Below are 19,908 nucleotides of genomic sequence, written 5' to 3'. Positions count from 1 at the left end.
AGCAATTGATTCAAAGTACGATACTGCAACTTTTTTAGAAGACATAACCACATTTTTATTCTGCAACACTACATATATTTTGTTTGCAATGAAACATTGTTAGTTAAATAGTCAGCGCTTGTCCTAGCCTGATTTTGTCCTGATCAAAAAGTCGGGCTGTTATAGTAATTGGGATTGTACAGAACCAACTATCCAAATGTTTGATGTTACTAAGTTACAAACGGTTACCTTTGTAGTTCTGTGCTGTTGTCTCACAGATGACTACTATTTTCTTTTATTAGACTTTCTACATCTTGTAGATTTGTACCAAAGTGATTTGCTATATTCAGTGGCCATGTGTTTGAGTTGCTGATTACTTAAGCCTCACCTTGTGATCTGCTAACCTTGTGGTTAGCTCTGACAGTAGAGCGATAGCTTCAACAAGGCAGTCAAAGGTTCAGTCGTCACCATAGAATGAATTTTTTTTTTTTTTCAGCTGCAAAGATTTCATTCTGAGAAATCCATGTGGGTTTCCTCTGTCGTTTCGGGTTGCTATCAGGTGGATGCCAATTTTTTACTTTCATCAACTTTTGGTAATGCAGCTATGAACCAGACTGCCAAAAGGGAATTCCTTTTTTTCTCCACGGCACATTTTGTTTGCAGTTTAATTTGTGCTCTCTCTATTTCACGGGGATCCCTGAGTTGCTCGAATTGCTGCTGGCTATTTCTTGCAGTACAAGTGGTATGTGTGTGATGTCTAGGTGACAGCCTGTGACGCCATCTACTCTGGTGAGGAGGGCTCCTTGGAGGGCACACAGGCCCTAATTGAGCTCTCGGCTCAACACAAAAAGCTTGTGCGGCAAAGTGGGGGGGGGGGGGGGGGGCACTGCTTTCTTGCTCTGTGCAGTACTCATTGACCTCCAGTGCAAGCTGGATTGCTGCATGACAAGCCAGAATTTTATGCTTGCAGTGTTTGTGCCACCAATTTTTGGACTTGGTCGCAATGTAGATAAACTAACAGACAGAACTAAAGATCAGTATGAAGTTTCTTGGGAAATTTGGTAAAAACAGAGCAGAAATTTTCTTATATTTTGACAGGCCTGTGGAAAGGGTGTCTGAAATTAAAGGACTGTTTTTAAGCATGTTAATAATTTTCGGGTAGGCTATGAAGACCCCAAAAATGATGCAATGCCAGAACGCCCCTCCACTTCTTGCAATGATGAAAACATTGATCTTGTGCATTCCACCAAATGTATATTATTGTAAGCAGTTGCTTTGCATCAGAAGCATTTCATTAGAGAAAGTTTTCTTTTCAGAAGATCCTAATGGAAAATTGCAAAATTAGTAAGTTTTCGATCAGTATCCTACTGAAATTGCTGACTTCTGAGCAAAAGCTTTGAACAAAATTAATTTTGCCTTCATTGGAAAACTTTAGACATAAGTAATGAATTGTTGCGAAGAAGCAATTCAACTGGCAGTAAATTTTGCATTTACAAATATTACACTGAGCTGTCGTCCCAGAGCAAGAAGTGAGAAAAGAAACGTGAGCCAAGATAAAAAAAACTGCAGAAGAGTAAAGCAATATTAGCTGTGTTGATCATGTTTTTGAATGGCCATGTAATTGTTCACCATGATTTTGTACCTGTAGGCTGAACTTTCGATGCAGTTTTCTGCAGGAAGGTTTTGAAGCATCCGAGATACTGCATGCATCACAAGTGACCAAGTTTGTCGAAAGGAGGGCACTGGATTTTGTACCACGACAATGCGCACTCTGACTTGGTACCGTATTTACACGATTGTAAGTCGACCCCTTTTTTAAAATTTGAAAGTCTGAAGTTGGGGGGTCGACTTACAATCGAAACCAAAACATGGCCGCGCCAAAAAAAGCGATACAAACAAGTGCTACAACGTAGTTACAATTTTATGTTTGCTCTATGGCCCTACCCATATCTTTTTGCTATCCCGCGTGTTTGTTCGCTTTTCGGAAGGGGTTTTCAACATTTTTGAGAGTCTTACAGTGCATGCAACACTTATGGGGGGGGGGTGTGTCGATAGTTGATGGAAGCGCCGCTGTTCCCATTTGCGGCGGCACCCTCAGAACGGCGGCGCTTGCGGGGGGTATCGGTAGTTCATAGAAGAGCAGACGCCGCTCGCGGGTTTCTCTTTCTCTGTTTAAAGGTATTGGAATTGGTTTGACCAACTTTTTGACGCGTTCCACTTGACTGCCGGCTACGTGCTACTTCTATGCTTCCCCAGTCGTCATGAGTGCTGCAGGCCCACTAATTGTTCGGCACTCGTTCACAGCAGCGTTCAAGGGGGCTGCCATCCTTTACGCCGAAGAAACAAATCACTGCGCAGCGGGCCGCAATTTCGATATTTCTAAATGGGTGGTGCGAGAGTGGCGACTGCAGCGAAGCGAAATTTTCACCCTGTTACGGCAAGTGACAAATTTCCCACGTGCCGAAGTCTGGACGCTTTCCGGAGCTGTAGGCTAAGCTTGCGGCGTACGTCGCTGAAATGCGTGATCGGTCCCTGCCATTGAAGTGCGACGTGGTCATGAAACAAGCCCGGACCTTCGCCTTAATTTAAAGGTTCTGCTCCGCCGTGAGTACAACGAGTGGCTGGCGGCAGAAGACTGCGAAATTACGCCAACCGGACCTGTCAAAAGAGCCTCCGTGATGGCTGCGTGTGGTTGGGTGCATTTGGCGTGGGCTGCTGCTGTTCTGCAAGATGTCCTGGTGCGGTCGTTTGCCAAATTTGAAATTTCGCTGGACCACGACGCGCTGTGGGACCGCAGCAACGATGACGATGGCAGCACTAGTGAAGACGAGTAGTCGAGTGACCATGTCAGCTACTAATAAATTTTCGTTATCGAATGCGCCCTCGGGTATGCTCTACTTTTTTTTTTTTTTCCGGTCAAGCGATATGGGGGGGTCGACTTACATTCGAGTCGACTTACAATCGTGTAAATACGGTAGTGCTCGAGTTTACGGCATGCAATTCCATCACTGTGCTCCAACACCATTCCTCCCTGCTGGACTAGCAGATCATTCTTAAGCAGACTTTGCAAAAGCCACATACTTTTGCACAGCTGATTTGCTGGGTGTGTTCGCTGCCGTATGCCATTTAGGTTTTTGAGGGGACAGATCTAAGAAGTCTTAGGAGGCTAAAATTGTGAGAAAACTGAATTTTTGGGACACACTTTTTGAAATTTATAATGCTTTTTGCAATAATCTGTCAATTTTCTCACTTCATAGATCAATACTTTTGCTGAAAAAAATTTCATAACCCATGTCCTTTTCAATCCTGAGTTGCTTTTTTGCGATTTTCTCGCAACAAATTTTCTATTCCCTTGCTAAACTGCTTTCCCTCACGTTTTGGCACCTGGAGCAGCTAGTACAATTTTTTCTAAAGTGGAGAGCTGCATGTACAAGTATTATGTTGCAAGCAGATGTTTAAATACTAGGTCAAAAATTGAATTATTTTGCTCTATTTCTTGCTGCATTGTTCCCACATTGCAAAAAGTAAAGTCTTATGTATTATAGTGGCCCTTATGTTAACCACATTTAAAAAATGCTTGCACTATTAATGCATTATTCACCTTTTTGGGCTATTGACCCATGCATTAAAATTAAATTTTTATTTTGCCATTTCTTGACAATAGAGGCCTGGAACTGTGGTATGTATTTTTCGTGTTTCTCTGTGTCTCTCTGGAATTGTCAGATGACTGGAAGTCAGCCCAAGTTGTGCCTATAGTCAAGAAAGGCGACCGTCTATTACTACAAAATTATCAGTCAATCTCCTTAACATCGTCATGTTGTAAACTCATCGAACACATAATAAATAGCTCACAAGTTAAACAAATTCTTAGAAGAATACTCAGTTTTGTGAAATCATCAACATGGATTTCGAAAAGGATTTTCTACTACAACACAATTGGTTACTGTAGCTCACACCTTTGCAGCTTGTCCGGATACTAACAGTCAAATTGATGTAATATTCCTAGACTACAGCCAAGCATTCGATACAGTTCCACACAATGAACTAATTACTAAGCTTCGGTTGATTGGCATACCAGATTTATTCTTTTTCTGGATTTCAGCCTATGTAAACAACTGCAACCAATATGTTCAGGTGGGAGAACAACACTCTGGCTGCCTTCCGGTAGCTTCTGGCATTCCGCAGGGGAGCGTACTTGGCCCTCTACTTTTTTTTTGGTATATAATAATGATATTTTCAGTATGATTAACACCCCAGTTCAAATTTGTCTATTTGCTGACGATTGTGTTTGTTTAGAGAAGTTACCTGCATTAGTGACCACTGTGACCTTAACTCTTACTTAGGCAATGTGTTGAAATGATGTGAGCAATGGGGAATGCTTCTTAATGCAACTAAGTGTGTTTATCTCCCCATATGCGCAAAAAAGTCCCCTTTAGACTACACTTACAATGTGGCTGCAGCACCTTTACTGAAAGTAGCCTGCTATAAATACCTAGGTCTAACATTAACGAGTGACTTATCCTGGAAATCTATGACCTATGAAGTGAGAAACTTGACATATTAGTGCAAAAAGCATTATAGATTTCGATTGTTGGCTTCTTATGATATTATCATGGAACTTGCACCTAAATACCATCTGCTCAGCCGCTTTCCGGAAACTATGCCTTCTGCACCACAAACACAAGATTGCCCTGCTTAGGGTTAAATTACTCTCTTACTTTTCCTTAATTAGGCCAAAACTTGAGTATGCTTCCATAGTTGGGACCTTCACACAAAAATTAACAGTAAGAACCTAGAAAGAATTCGAAGAAAAGCAGTACGATTTATTTACAGTAAATTTAAGGCTACTGACTCCCCCACTGCATTACTAACTGCAAACGGCATTGAACTATTACAAATTTGAAAAAAGTTGGCTAGAGTTTCTTTCAAACTTAATTAATCATAGGCTAGCCTTAGACACCGCAAAATACGTTTCCCCCTTGATATGCAGACCTACTCAGCACCACTACCCTTGTTCTCTAACGCCAATTTTCGCAAGGACTGGCACTTTTCGATACTCTTTTTTTTCCCACAAACAATAGCTGACTGAAATAGATCAACTGAAGCATATCCCCAGCGCCTGCGAGCTGTATACCATTTGTGTAAATAATGTTATTTCGTGTATTAATTATAGTCGTATTGTAATCAAGTAAAAATTTTTCCTAATCGGCTACCTTACAACCAAAGAATTTGTGTGAAAAATGTGTTAGACACTTGTTTCATCCTGTTCCTCTGTATATAATCTTTTGTATTCTGCTCACCCTGCTTGGACTTCTTGTCTGCAGTATTTTTTAAATAAATAAATAAATGTGATTTTTAATTAGCTCGGCAAATAGTTAACCTACACAAGATAACTCAACAATACTGTCGCAATGTCAAAAAAGGGGTCGTAGAGAAGGAGGCACAGCAGCAGGTTTCCGTTTTAATTATGAGTGCAATCACGACTTCTTCCTCACTGTGCCTTGACAAATACACTCATGCACACTCGTATTGTCCTCTTCTTCAATGGAGTACAGGCGCGGCATTTGCATCCCTCCGAAGGAAGCATCGTACCGATGCACATGAGCATATGAGGGCGGTATAATGGCACAGAGATAAACACACAAAGAGAAAAAAAATCAAAAGTTAGTTTGACAGGTATGGCTTCATCCGTACTGCATGCACCACTTAGGGTGAGTGCTTGCAGCGACTGGAACTATTGTCACTGTCAGGAATGACCTCGTAATTCACGTTGCTCAGGCGGCGGATCACACTGTACGGCCAAAAGTACCAGCATAGGAGTTTTTCGGAAAGTCCACGATGGAGTATGGGTATCCAGACCCATACTTTGTCAGCGGGAGTGTAGAAAACGGACTTGTGTTGAAGATAGTATCGTTTCGTATCTTGGTTTTGCTGAATGCAGATACATGCGCGGACAAGCTGTCTGGCTTCTTCGGTGCGCTGGGTGAATTCATCAACGTCAGTAGGTATGGCGTCAAACTCGTGCGGTAACGTGGCATCCAGTGTCATTGTGGCTTTGTGACCGTGGACCAAGCTGAACGGTGTCTTTCCAGTAGTTTCTTATCTAGCAGTGTTGTAGGCAAAGGTAACTTAAGGCAAAATCTGATCCCAGTTCTTATGTTCTACATCAACATACATGCAAAGCATGTCTCCAAGGGTTTTATTAAGACGCTCGGTTAGTCCGTTCATCTGGAGATGATATGCGGTTGTTTTCCGGTGGCTTGTACCACTGAGTCCGAGAACCGAGTCAAGGAGTTTGGCAGTGAAGGCAGTTCCCCTGTCTGTGATGATGACTGTTGGGGTGCCGTGCCTAAGGACGATGTGTTCGATAAAAAAATGAACTTCTTCGGCCGCTGTGCCTCGCTGGGTAGATTTTGTAACATGTCCGCGTAACATGTCAAGTAATCGGTGACAACAATGATCCATTTGTTGTCAGCTGTCGAAGTAGGAAATGGGCCCAGGAAATCCATTTCAACTTGGTCGAATGGCTGATCTGGTACCTCGACCGGATGTAAGAGACCTGCAGGCTTACCGGGAGGTGCTTTTGCCTCTTTGGCAGTCTGCACATGTTTGCACATTATGTTTTACAGCAGTGGGTAGCTTTGGCCAGTATACTTGCATCGGAGTCTGGACAATGTTCTTGTGTAGCCTATATGACCTGCAGTGCTTTCATCATGGCATGCTTTTAGTATTTCTTTTTGAAGTGGTGCCAGTTCCACAAGCAGGTACGTGCTGCCACTGGCAGAAAAGTTCTTATAGAGAACATTGTTCCAGAGACAAAACGACGGCAGTCCCCTGGCATAATGTCGCGAAACGTCTTTTCTTCGGCCTTCCAAGAAATTAATTAGTGGGAGCAATTCTGGGTCGGGGCGCTGCTTCTGTGAAATGGTGATGGCGTCGACAATGCCCGAAAATGCAGTGTCCACGTCATCGGTAACTGCGGACTCGACGGGTGACCGCGAGAGGCAGTCGGTGTCGGTGTGCCTCTTCCCTGATCTATAAATTATGGTCATGTCGAACTCCTGAAGCCTGAGACTCCAGCACGCCAGCCGGCCAGATCGATCTTTCAGGTTAGTCAGCCAACAAAGAGAATGATGATCGCTGACAACCTTGAATGAACGGCCGTACAAATAAGGGCGAAATTTTATAACCGCCCACACCACGGCAAGGCATTCCTTCTCGGTAGTCGAGTAGTTTTCATCCGTACGAGAGAGAGTTTGGCTAGCGTAGGCGATTACTTTTTCGAAGCAGTCTTTTTTTATTTATTATTTATTATTTATTTATTTATTATTACCTCAAAGGCCCCAGTGTGGGGTATTACATGAGGGATGGGTGACCACTTCAGTGGAATATGGACTCAATGGCAGCCTTGAAATGATGTGGATTGGAGTGGTGCACGGCGTTGGCGGGAAGGTCATTCCAGTCCCGGGCAGTCTTCACAAAGAAAGAATGTAGGTGCGCTACACCTGTTGTTGCTACACCAGTACGGCACACAGACCAACATTGCTTGCATCCGTGTGAAGTGCTGTGGGAGCATGCTGGTCGAAGTGCGCAAGAACAGGAGGCATTTGCAGGCATTGGCGTTGTTCGCTAAATGCTACTTGCTCATTTTCCCCCACAGAAAGGGAACATCGTCATGTGTCAGTCGTGTTAACAGCGCAGAAATACATGAAAAGTTCACCATAAAGATTCGGTAATAAGCGCACAGCCCCAAGAAGCGCCTCACTGCTTTCTTGTTGGATGGTGTGGGGAACTTTGCCACAGCGTCTATTTTGGCTAGGTCAGGTCGTACACCCTCGTGACTGACGACATGGTTGAGGAAGCACAGTTCACTGAAACCAAAATGACATTTCTCGGGCTTTAATGTCAGGCCAGCCGAGCTTATGGCTTGGAGAACAGTGAGTAACCTGCTTAGGTGCTCCTCAAATGTAGCTGCGAACACTATGACGTCATCTAGATAGACCAAGCATGTTCGCCACTTCAGATCTGATAGTACGATGTCCATTAGATGCTGAAAAGTGGCAGGCACCGAGCACAAACAGAAAGGAAGGAGCTTAAATTCTTAAATACCATTTGGGGTCACGAAGGCAGTTTTCTCACGATCCCTCTCATTGACCTCGATCTGCCAATACCCGTTTCGTAGGTCCATTCATGAAAAATAATGAGCATGCTGTAGCTTATCCAGCGAATCGTTGATGCGTGGCAGCGGGTAGATGTCCTTCTTCGTGACCTGGTTTAATTTGCGGTAATCGATGCAGAATTGCAAACTGCTGTCTTTCTTTTTTACTAATACCATGGGTGACGCCCAGGGACTTCTCGGAGGCTGTATCACACCATCCTCGAGAATCTTCTTCACTTGTTTTTGAATCTCTGCACTTTCCTTCGGAGCTACACGGTAGGGGTTTTGTCAAATCGGCCGTGTAGTACCATCCGTGATGATACGGTGCTTGGTCAGTGGTGTTTGTTTGACTTTAGACGTAGTCAAAATGCAATCTTCGAACTGGTGTATCAGCTCCAATAGGTGCTGCTGCTCCGAAGGCGACAGGGTGGAGCTGACGTCGACAGACAAAGGTGGCGAGGGCGGCATGGTCGTTTCTTGTAGAGCAAAACAATGTTACTTGGGTGATGTCGTCGCAATACACTATTGCAGTAACCTTCTGGATGTGACGGCGTTCGTTGCTGAAGTTCGTGAGAAGGACTTCCGCATGCCCATGAGTCATGTTGAGTACGCCTCTAGCAATGGAAACACCTTGCGTAAGCAGTGGGCAACAATTTGCTCTGCAATCACATTCCTGTGGCAGGGCTTCTTGCATGATACAGACACAAGGCGGCAGGATCGCAACTGAATGATCACATCGTTGGAGATTCCAAAATGCTCGTCTTGCCCGTCATTGATCGTGTCGCCATATGGGCTGGCAGAAGATGTCACCATATGTTCTGGAATGTTTATGACTGCACCCTGATCTTGCAGAAAATCCATCCCCACGATGAGTTCCTTGCAGCAGACGGGGAGAATGACGAAAATGGCAACAAAGCTGGAATCACCGATGCGAATTCGGGCGGCGCATATTCCCGTTGGTGTCATTAGCTGACTCCGGGCACTTCTTATGCGGGCCCTGTCCACGGCCTCTTCACTTTCCTGATGCAGTCGGCCAGCTCTTGTCGCGCAATCGAGAAGTCTGTGCCAGTGTCAACAAGTGCAGTGCGTAATGTCCATCCACCAGAATGCTAAGATCGGCACAGGCAACGTCATCGGCGTAAGTATTTGTCATCGTCATGTCGTCTTCATCGGCCTGAGTATTCGTCGTCGTTATGCCATCTCCGTTGGCGTTAACATTCGTCATCGTCATATTGTCTTCGTGGGGAGCGTGGGGAACATTTTTGGCGTCTCGACACAGGGCAGCCTTCCCCCTAGAGGTCGCTGCCGTTAGTTTCCCCGGCGCAGACTAGGGGAGCGACTACCCCTGTTGACGTCGGTGGTGAAATCCTGGCGGTTTGGGGAAGTGTGATGCACAGGTGATGAGGACTGCCAGCGACGACGTGGTGAAGCTGCCTGGCTGGTCGACAGCTGATCACTGTTCAGGGCGTGACGGTCATTGAAGTGCAGAAAAGCGGTAGGCGGAAAGGGGCCTAGAACGACAGAAAGCTGAGCTAGTTGGTAAGGATGCAAATAAAAGTGAGGCGTGCAGACAGGACACAAGAGTAGAGAAGTGGACAACATGAACGCCGACTATCAACCGAAGGGAGCACTGAGACGAAAAAAAGTTGTGCATTTTCTGCAGTTTCTTTTTTTCGCCTCAGTGCTCCCTTCAGTTGATAGTCGGCATTCGTGTTGTCCACTTCTCTACTCTTGTGTCCTGTCTGCTCGCCTCACTTTTATTTGCATAATGAAAAGGGGCTGGCTCCAGTGTCTGCATGGGGACAGTAACAAGCAATGTGACTTGGTTCGCCGCAATGGAAGTAGAGTGGTCAATGGTTGGCCGCGCGCCACAAGTCGGTACCTCGAACTGGAGGTCATTTCACAGACTCCCGTTGCCACCACGGCACGGGAATGGGCCATGACTGAAATGGTGTTACCGGCGGTGAAGGGGGAGGCCGTCGGACCATGTCGGCATAGGTCGGCGGACGTGTTGCTGGACATGGGGCTGGTGAGGAGAAGGCTTGCTGCAACTCCTGGCGCACGACTTTGGCAATGGAGGTGACCGGCGACTCTGCAGTAGGAATGCCGAGGGCCCACAGCTCTTGACGCAGGATGCCCCAAATTATGTCTCGTAATGAGGTATGGTCAATAATCTTAGCTGCGGAGCTGATTGGCATATTGTTGTGCTGGCGGTCAAAGTGGCAGCAATGTTGCTGAAGCACCCACTCGACGACATTCGCTTCCCTGATGAATTCGTCGACCGTTGTTGGCGGGTTTGGTACAGGACCGGCAAAGAGTGGTTCCTTAACTCCCTGCATCAGATGACGCACTTTCTTTCCCTCAGTCATATCGGGGTCAGCTCGGCGAAATAGACAAGCCATATCTTCCACATACATGGCGACAGTTTCGTTAGGTTTCTGTACCCGAGCCTCAATAAGTTGTTGCACATAATCTCGCCGATCCGAGCTCGAGAATGTATTAAGGAGCTGACGATGAAAATTGCCGCACGTTGACCCAAAATTGACCCAGCACCTCCACCAGTGTCGCAACGTCCGAAAAGAGGTCATAGAGCAGGAGGCACAGCAACAGCTTGCCGTCTTAATTATGAGCGCAACCATGACTTCTTCCTCACTGTGCCTCGACAAGTACACTCATGCACACTCGCATTGCCGTCTTCTTCAATGGAGTACAGGCGCAGCAATATATTTTAAAATAGTATGGAAAACTCAACATTAAGTATCCATAATTTATCAGGTTTTCTTGAAAAATAAAATGAATCACTTTCAAAACTAGGCTGTTCCCGGTGAGGTGAGACTTTGTTTGATCTAAGATATTGATTTTCCTAATTTTCATTATTTTTAATAGCAAATACCTTTGGCTTTTAAAACATTTATAGCATTTTGGAATGCATGGCTTATAGAACGCTTATTTAATTCATTTTAGTCGTCATGTTGACAGGAAAGTAGGCATACTCTGATGTGAGCCTCAATTTGATATGAAGTTTTCGTTATTTAGAAGCCACCTGTGTTCGACACAAGTTTTGGTTTTGAGAATTTCTTTTTATATGTAGTGCATCTTGCAGTCATTAAGGAGGTGTGCACTCATCTTTTGTTTGTTTATGGTGGCACACACTCTTGTGAGAGTACATTGTGTCTGTAAAAGATATTTTGAGCCCTTTTAGGTGTTGCTGATGGTGAAAGCGTGAAAATTGACACACAAGTTCAAGTTTTGTGGAAACTACTACCGTGAAAGCTTGCTAAAGCACCTAGCGGTTACTTCTGGACATTAGTTTGTTTCCATGTGCTTGCTATCAATAGACTAGCGGCGGGTAAGAAAAAATCTACTTCAGAAGTTGAAGCAAAACGGTATAGGAAGGACTGAAATAATGGAGAAAAAGGCTACAGAAATGGTGACAACAAAAAGACTAATCAACCAGTTTGGCACACTTTATTTACATTTTTCGGAGTACACAATTTTAGGACACTTTACCATTTTCTAATAAGACAGCTTCCTGGATGCAAACTAAATTTAGCAAACATTTGAGTTGGTGCATTGTACAACTTCAGAACTAGAATGAATATCCACAAGCTATTGGGAATTTACAAGTAAACAAATAAAGGCCATATCATAAAAGCAGTTGCACTATCTAAAAAAATTATTTTTCCCTAACATTTTTAGGTATCCAAATAGTTCTTGTTAGAATTACAATTACGCAGCCTGCCATTGACCTTTGCAAAATTCGAAAAAATTCTGCGATTAATAGCTTTGACAAAAAAAGGTACATTTGTGACAAATCAAAAAACAAAAGTAAAAAAATTCAATTGTGGGTTTTAAAAAAATTTGAGCTTTATAGATAGCCCAGCTATAACTGATACTATACAAAGAATTGAAAAAGCACAAGCATGTTAATGAGTCCTCTGATTTCAGTTCTTGCAGACCATTTTTCAAGGTCTCACCACACCCTAAGATGCATGCGGAAACTGTAGCATCTCAGGGGTTTACGTGCTCTGGTTGGTAGTGGCGCTGTGTAGTGTTTCCCAGTCACCTGGGTTGTGGGGCATGTTTGTTGCTGAAGTCTACTGCACATTTCTTGTTGACGTGCACCTTTTCTTCTTTCCATTTCATCACAGCTTCAGTTAGACTGACTCTTTGAATGAATGGGATGTGCATGATTTTAAAGCGGACAGTCTGAGTAGTATCTGGCCTCTGTGAAGTAAATGAGTGGGCAAGAAAGCACAGGCACACAGCCACTGCCATGGCATCGTTGCGCTGTCGTAATTCTGTTGTCGTGCTGCCGTCATTGCACTGCCCTAATCTCCGTCGTCGTCGTCACATCATTGTTGTCGTGGTGGTGTCGTGCTGTCTCCCAAAAGATGCCAACGATAATTTGTGCCACCATCATCAAAAACACCCTTATTGATGTTGGCAGCATACTTCAGAAGTAGTGTTACCCCCGAATGCAGAGATCTAACTTGGATCGTGCTTGGACTTGACTTGACGAAGTCGGCCCGGAGCAAGAAGCAGACTTCAAAACACCCAAGTCAGCTTTTGCGTTTCATAGACGCTCAAGCTGACTTGCTTCGTCAAGTCATGTAGGTGCTTCAGTGCAAAAGTAGGTTGCTCATCTGTGTTCGAAGTTAATAATAAATTTATTAGTGTAAGGCACGTCGTACAGCAAAAAAATATGTATCTTTCCAAATTTGTACCAGGGCATAAGTTCTGAAGTATAGTTTGGGTAAATCTATTCCATCTGGCGACGTCCGCCGCTGCGATACGCAGTGTTGCTTGCGAAAAGTGCCCGTTACCGGCGGGTTTAAGTAGTCTTCAAGTTTTGGTGTATTGGCACGCTTTTTGAGTTGCAGGTTTCACCATTTTTTCAAGTTGGTGCTCCACTTTTAGGCGACAGTGTATTTGAGTGTAAATTAATTTTATAGTCGCATTTATTTTGGTTTTAGCTTCTTTTTAACCTAGAGGTCTTGTTCCTTGTTTGTATAACTGGCCATAGAGAAGCGAACGAAATGGTTGGTTCGGCTTTTGTTCTTGACTGCCGCAAGGTGTTCATATGCTGTCTGGGCTGGCAACTGAGAGGCCGAGACGAGGCATACGGTCGGTTTTTGAGGGAGCTCGCGCGTCCCTTTTTGCCTATAGGCACTCCAGCAGGAAGGCGACAGCCCTTGTTCGGGTCGGGCTACGTGACCTTTTGAAGAAAAGGCCAACCTATTCGAACTCGCTAAGCCGAAGTCATAAACAAGAAAAAAACTGCAACATGTGCTGCGAATGAGGAGCAGCGAGCACCGTAGAGTCCCCTGTCCGCACCCATATGGGTGACAACACCTGATAAAAGACAAAATAAATAAATAAAATGACACATACAAACGATTTGTCTACTTTGCATGGAATCTTTGTCGAGAACAAGAGGGAGAGTGTGGTACAGTCATAGACATCGCAAATTGGCAGTGCATGTCGTCTGCTAGGAGAGTGTTGTCTGTTAGGAAAACAAGTTGTGGGGCTCGCGGGATGGCTGCGCGCCGCATTTGTTACAAGATTGCTGTCCTGTCAACAGGCTTTGATGCTGAAATGTCGCACTCACGTACGCTCTCCTCCCAAGATAATGCACCGCAACGCAAGACAGCACCCCATTTTACCGAAGATGAAAAGAGCCTGCTGACGGCACTCGTGAATGAGTACAAGCATATTGTGGAATGCAAGGAAACTGATGTCGCGTCGTTGACCAAGAAGAATGAGACATGAAAGAAATAGCAAAACAATATAATGCCAATTACGGGATTGCGTGGTGCGATCACCTGCAACTGAAAAAATGCTAGAACAACCTGAAGCAAAAGCGGAAAGAGGAAGCTGCAAAATAAAAGCAAGAGTGCTACAAAACTGGTGAGCGCACATGTTCTGCATGACTTGCTCATTTGGGATACTTCTTATTATGCTCATGCGCATGTTTCATATTCCGTGGATCAGTGCGTCACAGTTTGGCATGCTGAGCATAAATATGATCTTGAGCGCTAATAGCTAGTGATGGCATGTGTAACCATTGGAGATGAGAAAATACGCCCGCAATCAGTCTTTCTGCGACTGCGGGAAGCACACCAGCATCAGGCGCAGGTGCTTCGCAATGAGCAGAGTCATCTTTCCAACTGCGCGGCACACGGTTGACTGAGGAATGCGTACCAGACTCCCGATGACTGTTAGAAACGTGCCAGCGCCGTAAAACATCACAGCCATCAGCAACTGCAGCATGAGAGGCACACAGGCTGTGCTCTGTTCTCCCCTCTTTCCCGCATAGCCAACATGGCGAGAAGTTGTCGCACGGCATTCTTCGTGAATCTGCAGCGACTGAGGAATTGTTCGTCGTCGTACAGCTCCATTGAATTACATAGGTTATGTAGGGCAGGTCACGGAATTTTCAGCAAGGGCTGCGCCTCCGGAAATGCTGTATCCATAGCGTGGCAAGCAAACTCGAAAGCAGCTAACCTCCGCGCGACGTCCGTTCGGGAGGCTGCCATGTTGGAATAACGCACGAAGTCAGTTTTAAGCTAGCCTGGGAGCAGACTTGAAACTTGAGTGGACTTCGACCCAGCCAAGTCGTTCACAAGTTGCCCGCAAGCTCGAGCACGATTTAAGATGCGCGGCGAAGGTGTCTTGAGACTGCCAGAATTCAAGTTCGAGCCAAGTTAGATCTCTGCATTCGGGGGTTAGTGTGTCCGTTTGATTTATGCAGTCTGCATAAGCTATTTGCTTACTTTGACAATCTTTGACGATTGTTTCAAAGAATTCTTTTCTTTGCCTAAATGCAAACTGGTGCCGTAGAGACAGCACCTGGGAGGGCCATGCCAATTAAAAAAGAAACAATGCTGCTGCAGAAGTGCTTAAGAGGAGAGTGCTTCCAGCAACAGAAAAAAAGAAAGATTCCATGCATGGTGCCTAATGGCGAGTATTTTGAAGGTGACCCTATTTATGTATCTGAAAACTTGTTGAAGGACTTCTAAAAAAAATGTACTGCATGAACTTTTGGGGCAGAGATTGTACTTTAGTGTAATGCATTGTACACATAATCTTCACTGTGTGATGCACATACTGTGCATGACTTGAAAGAGCGTAGATTAGGGCGTGTTGGTATTCCATAACTGAGGTTTTTATGCACACGAAAAGGGACGAGAGACAGAGGCAAGATGCTGACACAGCGCTATATATATTAGCGCTGTGTCTGCGTCTTGCCTCTGTCTCTCATCCCTTTTCGTGCGCTAAAAACCTCAATTGTGCATGACTATTTGCAGTACCCAAGGGTAGGTGTGGGAGGCACTTTTTTGTAGGACTGGAATAAGGTGAACCTAACCTGGTGGCTGCAATGTTCTGCTGCAGGTTTTGTTGCAGTCACACACGTTTTGATTAAGTTCGAATGCAAAAGCACTCATGTACCAAGCAATAGTGGCACGTTAAAAGACTCAAAATTTATTCGGAGGCCTCTCCTATGATGTCTTGGATAGTCCCAGTGTTGCTATTGGGCTTTCCGTATTGCAGGAAACAACAAAAATGGGTACCAAATTTCCCAGAAACTTCCCAGAAATGTGGCATACAGGCAGCCACGCCTCCATTGCAGGCATTTGAGCAGGTCTGAATAGGGACAGAAACTAGCATGATGCCTTTGATGATGATTTTTATTGGCATTTCCTTTCAAATGGGGCAATGACAAATAGTCACCTAGACTGCTTGACTTAATCATGTTTCACTGCCTCTAGCGTTTTGTCTACCTCTCGCTGATCTTTTCCTGTACGTTGACTAATGGATGGATGGATGAATGGAAGGTAGGAGTGTCCCCTTTGAAATGGGATGATGACAGTTGCCACCATGCTCAGCTTTTTATTTTTGTTTAACTGCGTTGTAAGTTATTAAAATTCGCCATTTTCTTTAAATACTTCTTCCTACACTTTTAACCTTATGTCACCTCTCTGCTTTCGAGCTACCAATCTTCCAATGATTTTTACTAATTTCTACCGCATATTTATTTACATGACTATTGTTATCTCTAAACCCTAGGACCTTGGGAAGCGTGACTGTGCCCGCATCGACATCATGGATACCATCACACTTTAGTATGAGGTGCTCTATTGTTTCTACAGATTCACCACACACGGAACATGGGTCTTCGTTAAATTTCTTTTTATAGCTGTGCGTTTTAAGACATCCTGACCTAGCTTCAAAGAGTAGGGCACTGCCTCTTGAGTTATCATAAAATGCTTCCTTCCTAATCTGCTGTTTCCAGTATCGATATAGTTCAATACTATGCTTCCTTTGCATTGAATTTATCCAATTTTTACCTTCCGCGTTTTTAACCTTTCGTTTAATGCTCTGTCTTTTTCTGTCCTCGTGTCTGGCATACTTACTGGTTAGCTTCCTAGTTATTTTCCACCATTGTGAGTCAACGCTCTTTCTGTATAGGTATTTAAATACCTTAGCTGCCCACATGTTACGGTCCAATTTCCTCAGGCGTTTTTCGTATAGGATTTTACTGAGCTTCCCGTGCTTCGGACAATGCCCAACCCATATCTCCCTGTACTGCTTCGTTAGTGGTTTTCCCGTGGGCACCTAGTGCTAATCTTCAACAGCTCTCTAATTTACTTCTAGTTTCAACTGAACTTCTGCCCTTAAGCACAGGACCGCATTCCCAAATGTAAGCCCCAGCACCATTGTTCCTTTCCAAATACCTCTCAGTACTTCATACCTGTTGTGCCCCCACAGTGCCCTATGTTTCATTATCCCAGCATCTCTTCACCCTTTTGCTGTGAGAGACCGTTCGTGCTTTTCCGTGTACATCTGCCCTTTGTTTATCGATACCCAGAGATATTTGTATTCGGCCACTCAGGGTATTTCATGGCCTTGTATTGTAAGCTCCTGATCAGTTATATTGTTAAAAAACATCCCACCGGACATATATTACCGGACTACCGGACAATAATATTAGTTAATGCTGCCACCTATGTTGAAAACTGCAACTAGAAGCAAACTGAATAATATACTCATCACCAGTTCACACTTCGAGGTGTTTTCCCTTGACAGCTACATTCATGATTTGCCTGTTTCTTTATAAAATACTGTGATGGCTGTACTCACTGACAGTAGAGAAAGTGTTGGCCCCATCAACGTGTCAGTCAAATAAAACAAATGCATCATGTATACGAGGCTCTCACTTGTAGCCACCCAAGCCCTCAAAATAGCCTTGCAGATTTGCGAGTGTCCTGTCTCACCACGTGCAGCCGCAAGCGGACATCTATGGCTGTGGTGCTATGGCAGCCCCCCCCCCTGGGGCACCCCCCCGTCCAGGATGGAACAACTGAGGAGAGCAGCTCGGACACACAAGAACAAGCATCGGGGTGAGGGATTCCTCATCCTCTTACTGTGCACATTCCGGGGCTAACGTGTGAACCACAGAGACACACCAAAAGGTGCACGAAGGCATAAAGTTTCCTACTCAAATGTAGTGCTAGAGACAACTCTGGCACTGTGGTCATTTAGCCACTGTCAGAATGCTGGTTAGTAAGTGGACTTGTCTGATTTTTGTACTTGTGTATTCAGGCGTTCATGTGGCTTTTTTTATTATAATTTAAAGGTTATATGGCTTAAAGGACTACTCCCCTTATGTTGCCAAGCCTACAAGACATTCATTCATAAGACTGATCCTGGAATATGCCAGTGTGGTTGGGTTCCTTCACACAATGACTAACCTAGTAAAACTGGAAGGAGTGCAAAGGAAAGCCATAAAATATATAGTACATTACAAGTACAGGCGCACTGACTCACCCACTCATCTTCTAGCTGCCTCTAGTCTAAAAACACTGTCAAGTAGAGCAAAACAAGTACACCTGAAGCTTTTACTCCAGTGTCTTGATAACAACTTTAAAATAGACATGTTGAAATTCATCCTGATTTCCAAATCTCTAACTACACATCAAAATCGTAACTGTATATTCTTACATCAATTACGCATTTAAACATTCTTTCATTCCACTCACTATACCAGAATGGGATCAACTGTACCCAACTATCACCAATTCCAAACCATTTTCGGAATTCACTTGTACATTTGAAGGTACTAGAGGACTAGAGTTGTCCAAACAATATGCTGTGCTACTTCCCCTTCTCCAGAATCAATGTTCACTTTTTTATTCTGGTAGCAATTATATGGACACCCCAGGTGCACTTCTGCTGTCACCGTAAGGTTCCATATAAAGTCCAAAGGCAATAAAATCATTTCTGCGGGCCGTACGCTGTATGTTTGAGTGAAAGCGTGAGAGGATGAGCCGGCAATCGCAGCTCAATCTTGTGCACGCATGCAAGAAAAGTGAGGAGGAAGCACGCTGTCTTCTGTTTCGCACAAGGCTCTGGGGGTAGGATAAGGTGGAGAGATGCATTCTACTCCGGGTAAAACCTCTTAATCTTCATAAAGTAGCGACACTCCCCTCTTCTGCCTTCACTTCTCCTAATTGCTCCTCTCTTTCAAGCTCCTTCTTCGACCGTGGCAGCGCCTACACCGCTCGAGCGTAGCAGACGACCTTTCGCAGAGTAGTAAATGCATGCATGCTTGCAGAGTAAATGCACGCATAGCAAGGCGGTGCACTTTATGTGTTCGCGCTGGCTTTTCAGCTCTGAATAACTTCGTGTACAGCATAGAATTTGTATACGGACAAATTTGTAAATGGTCATACAAATTCAGTGATAGCAGATTTTTTTTTTCCTGTTTTAATAACTGTCTTTTAAACAAGTCTCTGAATGAGTGCCAATGCTGTGCCATGACGACCCCGAATGTATCGCCTGTGCTACAATCAGTTATACAACACTTGTCAAGCGCATGTTGCAAGATCTTGTTGCGAATGGTTGTAAATAACACGTTTATGATCGAATGCCAACATCCTGACCTCCAGCTGACAGAGGGCACGAACGATCGCTGGTTTGAAGGTTCGATAGAGTATTACAAGCTACATTGCCTTGAACGTGCGCTCTTGCCAATCTTCTAAGCATGCGCATATAAAGTCAGAGTTGGGTGCTAGTGCTATCATGTTCCGCACGCCTCAACGTTGACAGAAATACTGCGGCCAATCTTTGATTCGGGACTCTGTGCACAGAAAAAATAAGTTTTTTAGAATTCGTTCGTGAAGTGGGAACACGATAACAGCGCTTCACTGTCTCAAACAAGAGCATAGTGGGCTTGAGTAAATTTTTTCAGGTTAGTGACTTATCTCGAATAACATTTGATTGTGTGTTAGCTCATCCGTTCACTAAATGAAGTATTTGTCGCGAACCGAGTTGCACTAACGTACCGTATTTACTCGCATAATGATCGCACTTTTTTGTCAACAAAATTGACGCAAGTTCAGGGGTGCGACCATTACGCAAGTTAAATTTCCCATGAAAAGAAACATTTTCTTTTTTCATCCCGCATTTGCTGTGGGATGACAAGCAGGCGGCTGCTGCTGTCAGTGCGGGACACCAAAACAAAAATGGCGGCCGGCGGAGCAAGCCGAACACGCTGAACGTGGTTATTTTTCTTCTTGTGAGTACATTACGCGCACCTTGAAACAGTTTCTTCCGTATCAATAATAAATAATATTGTTAATATCGGCAAGTATGCAACCATAACATAGCCATGTCCACTTTGAGGGGACAGAAACAGAGGTGGGCGCGCTTAGCTGCCAGTGACATAGAAACACATGGCGGGCATGCTGCGGAAACTATGGTATTTG

The 19,908-nt window shown here is 44.4% G+C and overlaps 1 protein-coding gene across 12 annotated transcripts in view; it reads left to right on the top strand.

Moving 5' to 3' along the window:
* LOC142576732 (uncharacterized) overlaps positions 1-19,908 on the top strand; it is a 114,276-nt gene that overhangs the window by 58,565 nt on the left and 35,803 nt on the right. For 11 of the 12 annotated variants that reach the window (XM_075687004.1, XM_075687005.1, XM_075686997.1 and 8 more), the window contains one exon: positions 17,425-17,541. In XM_075687004.1, coding sequence (XP_075543119.1) covers positions 17,425-17,541 — 117 coding nt within the window. Of the gene's footprint in view, positions 1-16,207; positions 16,353-17,424; positions 17,542-19,908 lie in introns of those variants that run through there. The other variant, XM_075687007.1, reaches the window with a different exon arrangement.

Source organism: Dermacentor variabilis, chromosome 3, assembly GCF_050947875.1.
Source record: "Dermacentor variabilis isolate Ectoservices chromosome 3, ASM5094787v1, whole genome shotgun sequence".
In the NCBI taxonomy this organism is placed as follows: Eukaryota; Metazoa; Arthropoda; class Arachnida; order Ixodida; family Ixodidae; genus Dermacentor; species Dermacentor variabilis.
Note: the sequence above shows the minus strand (reverse complement) of the source record. Positions and strands in the feature narration are given on the sequence as shown.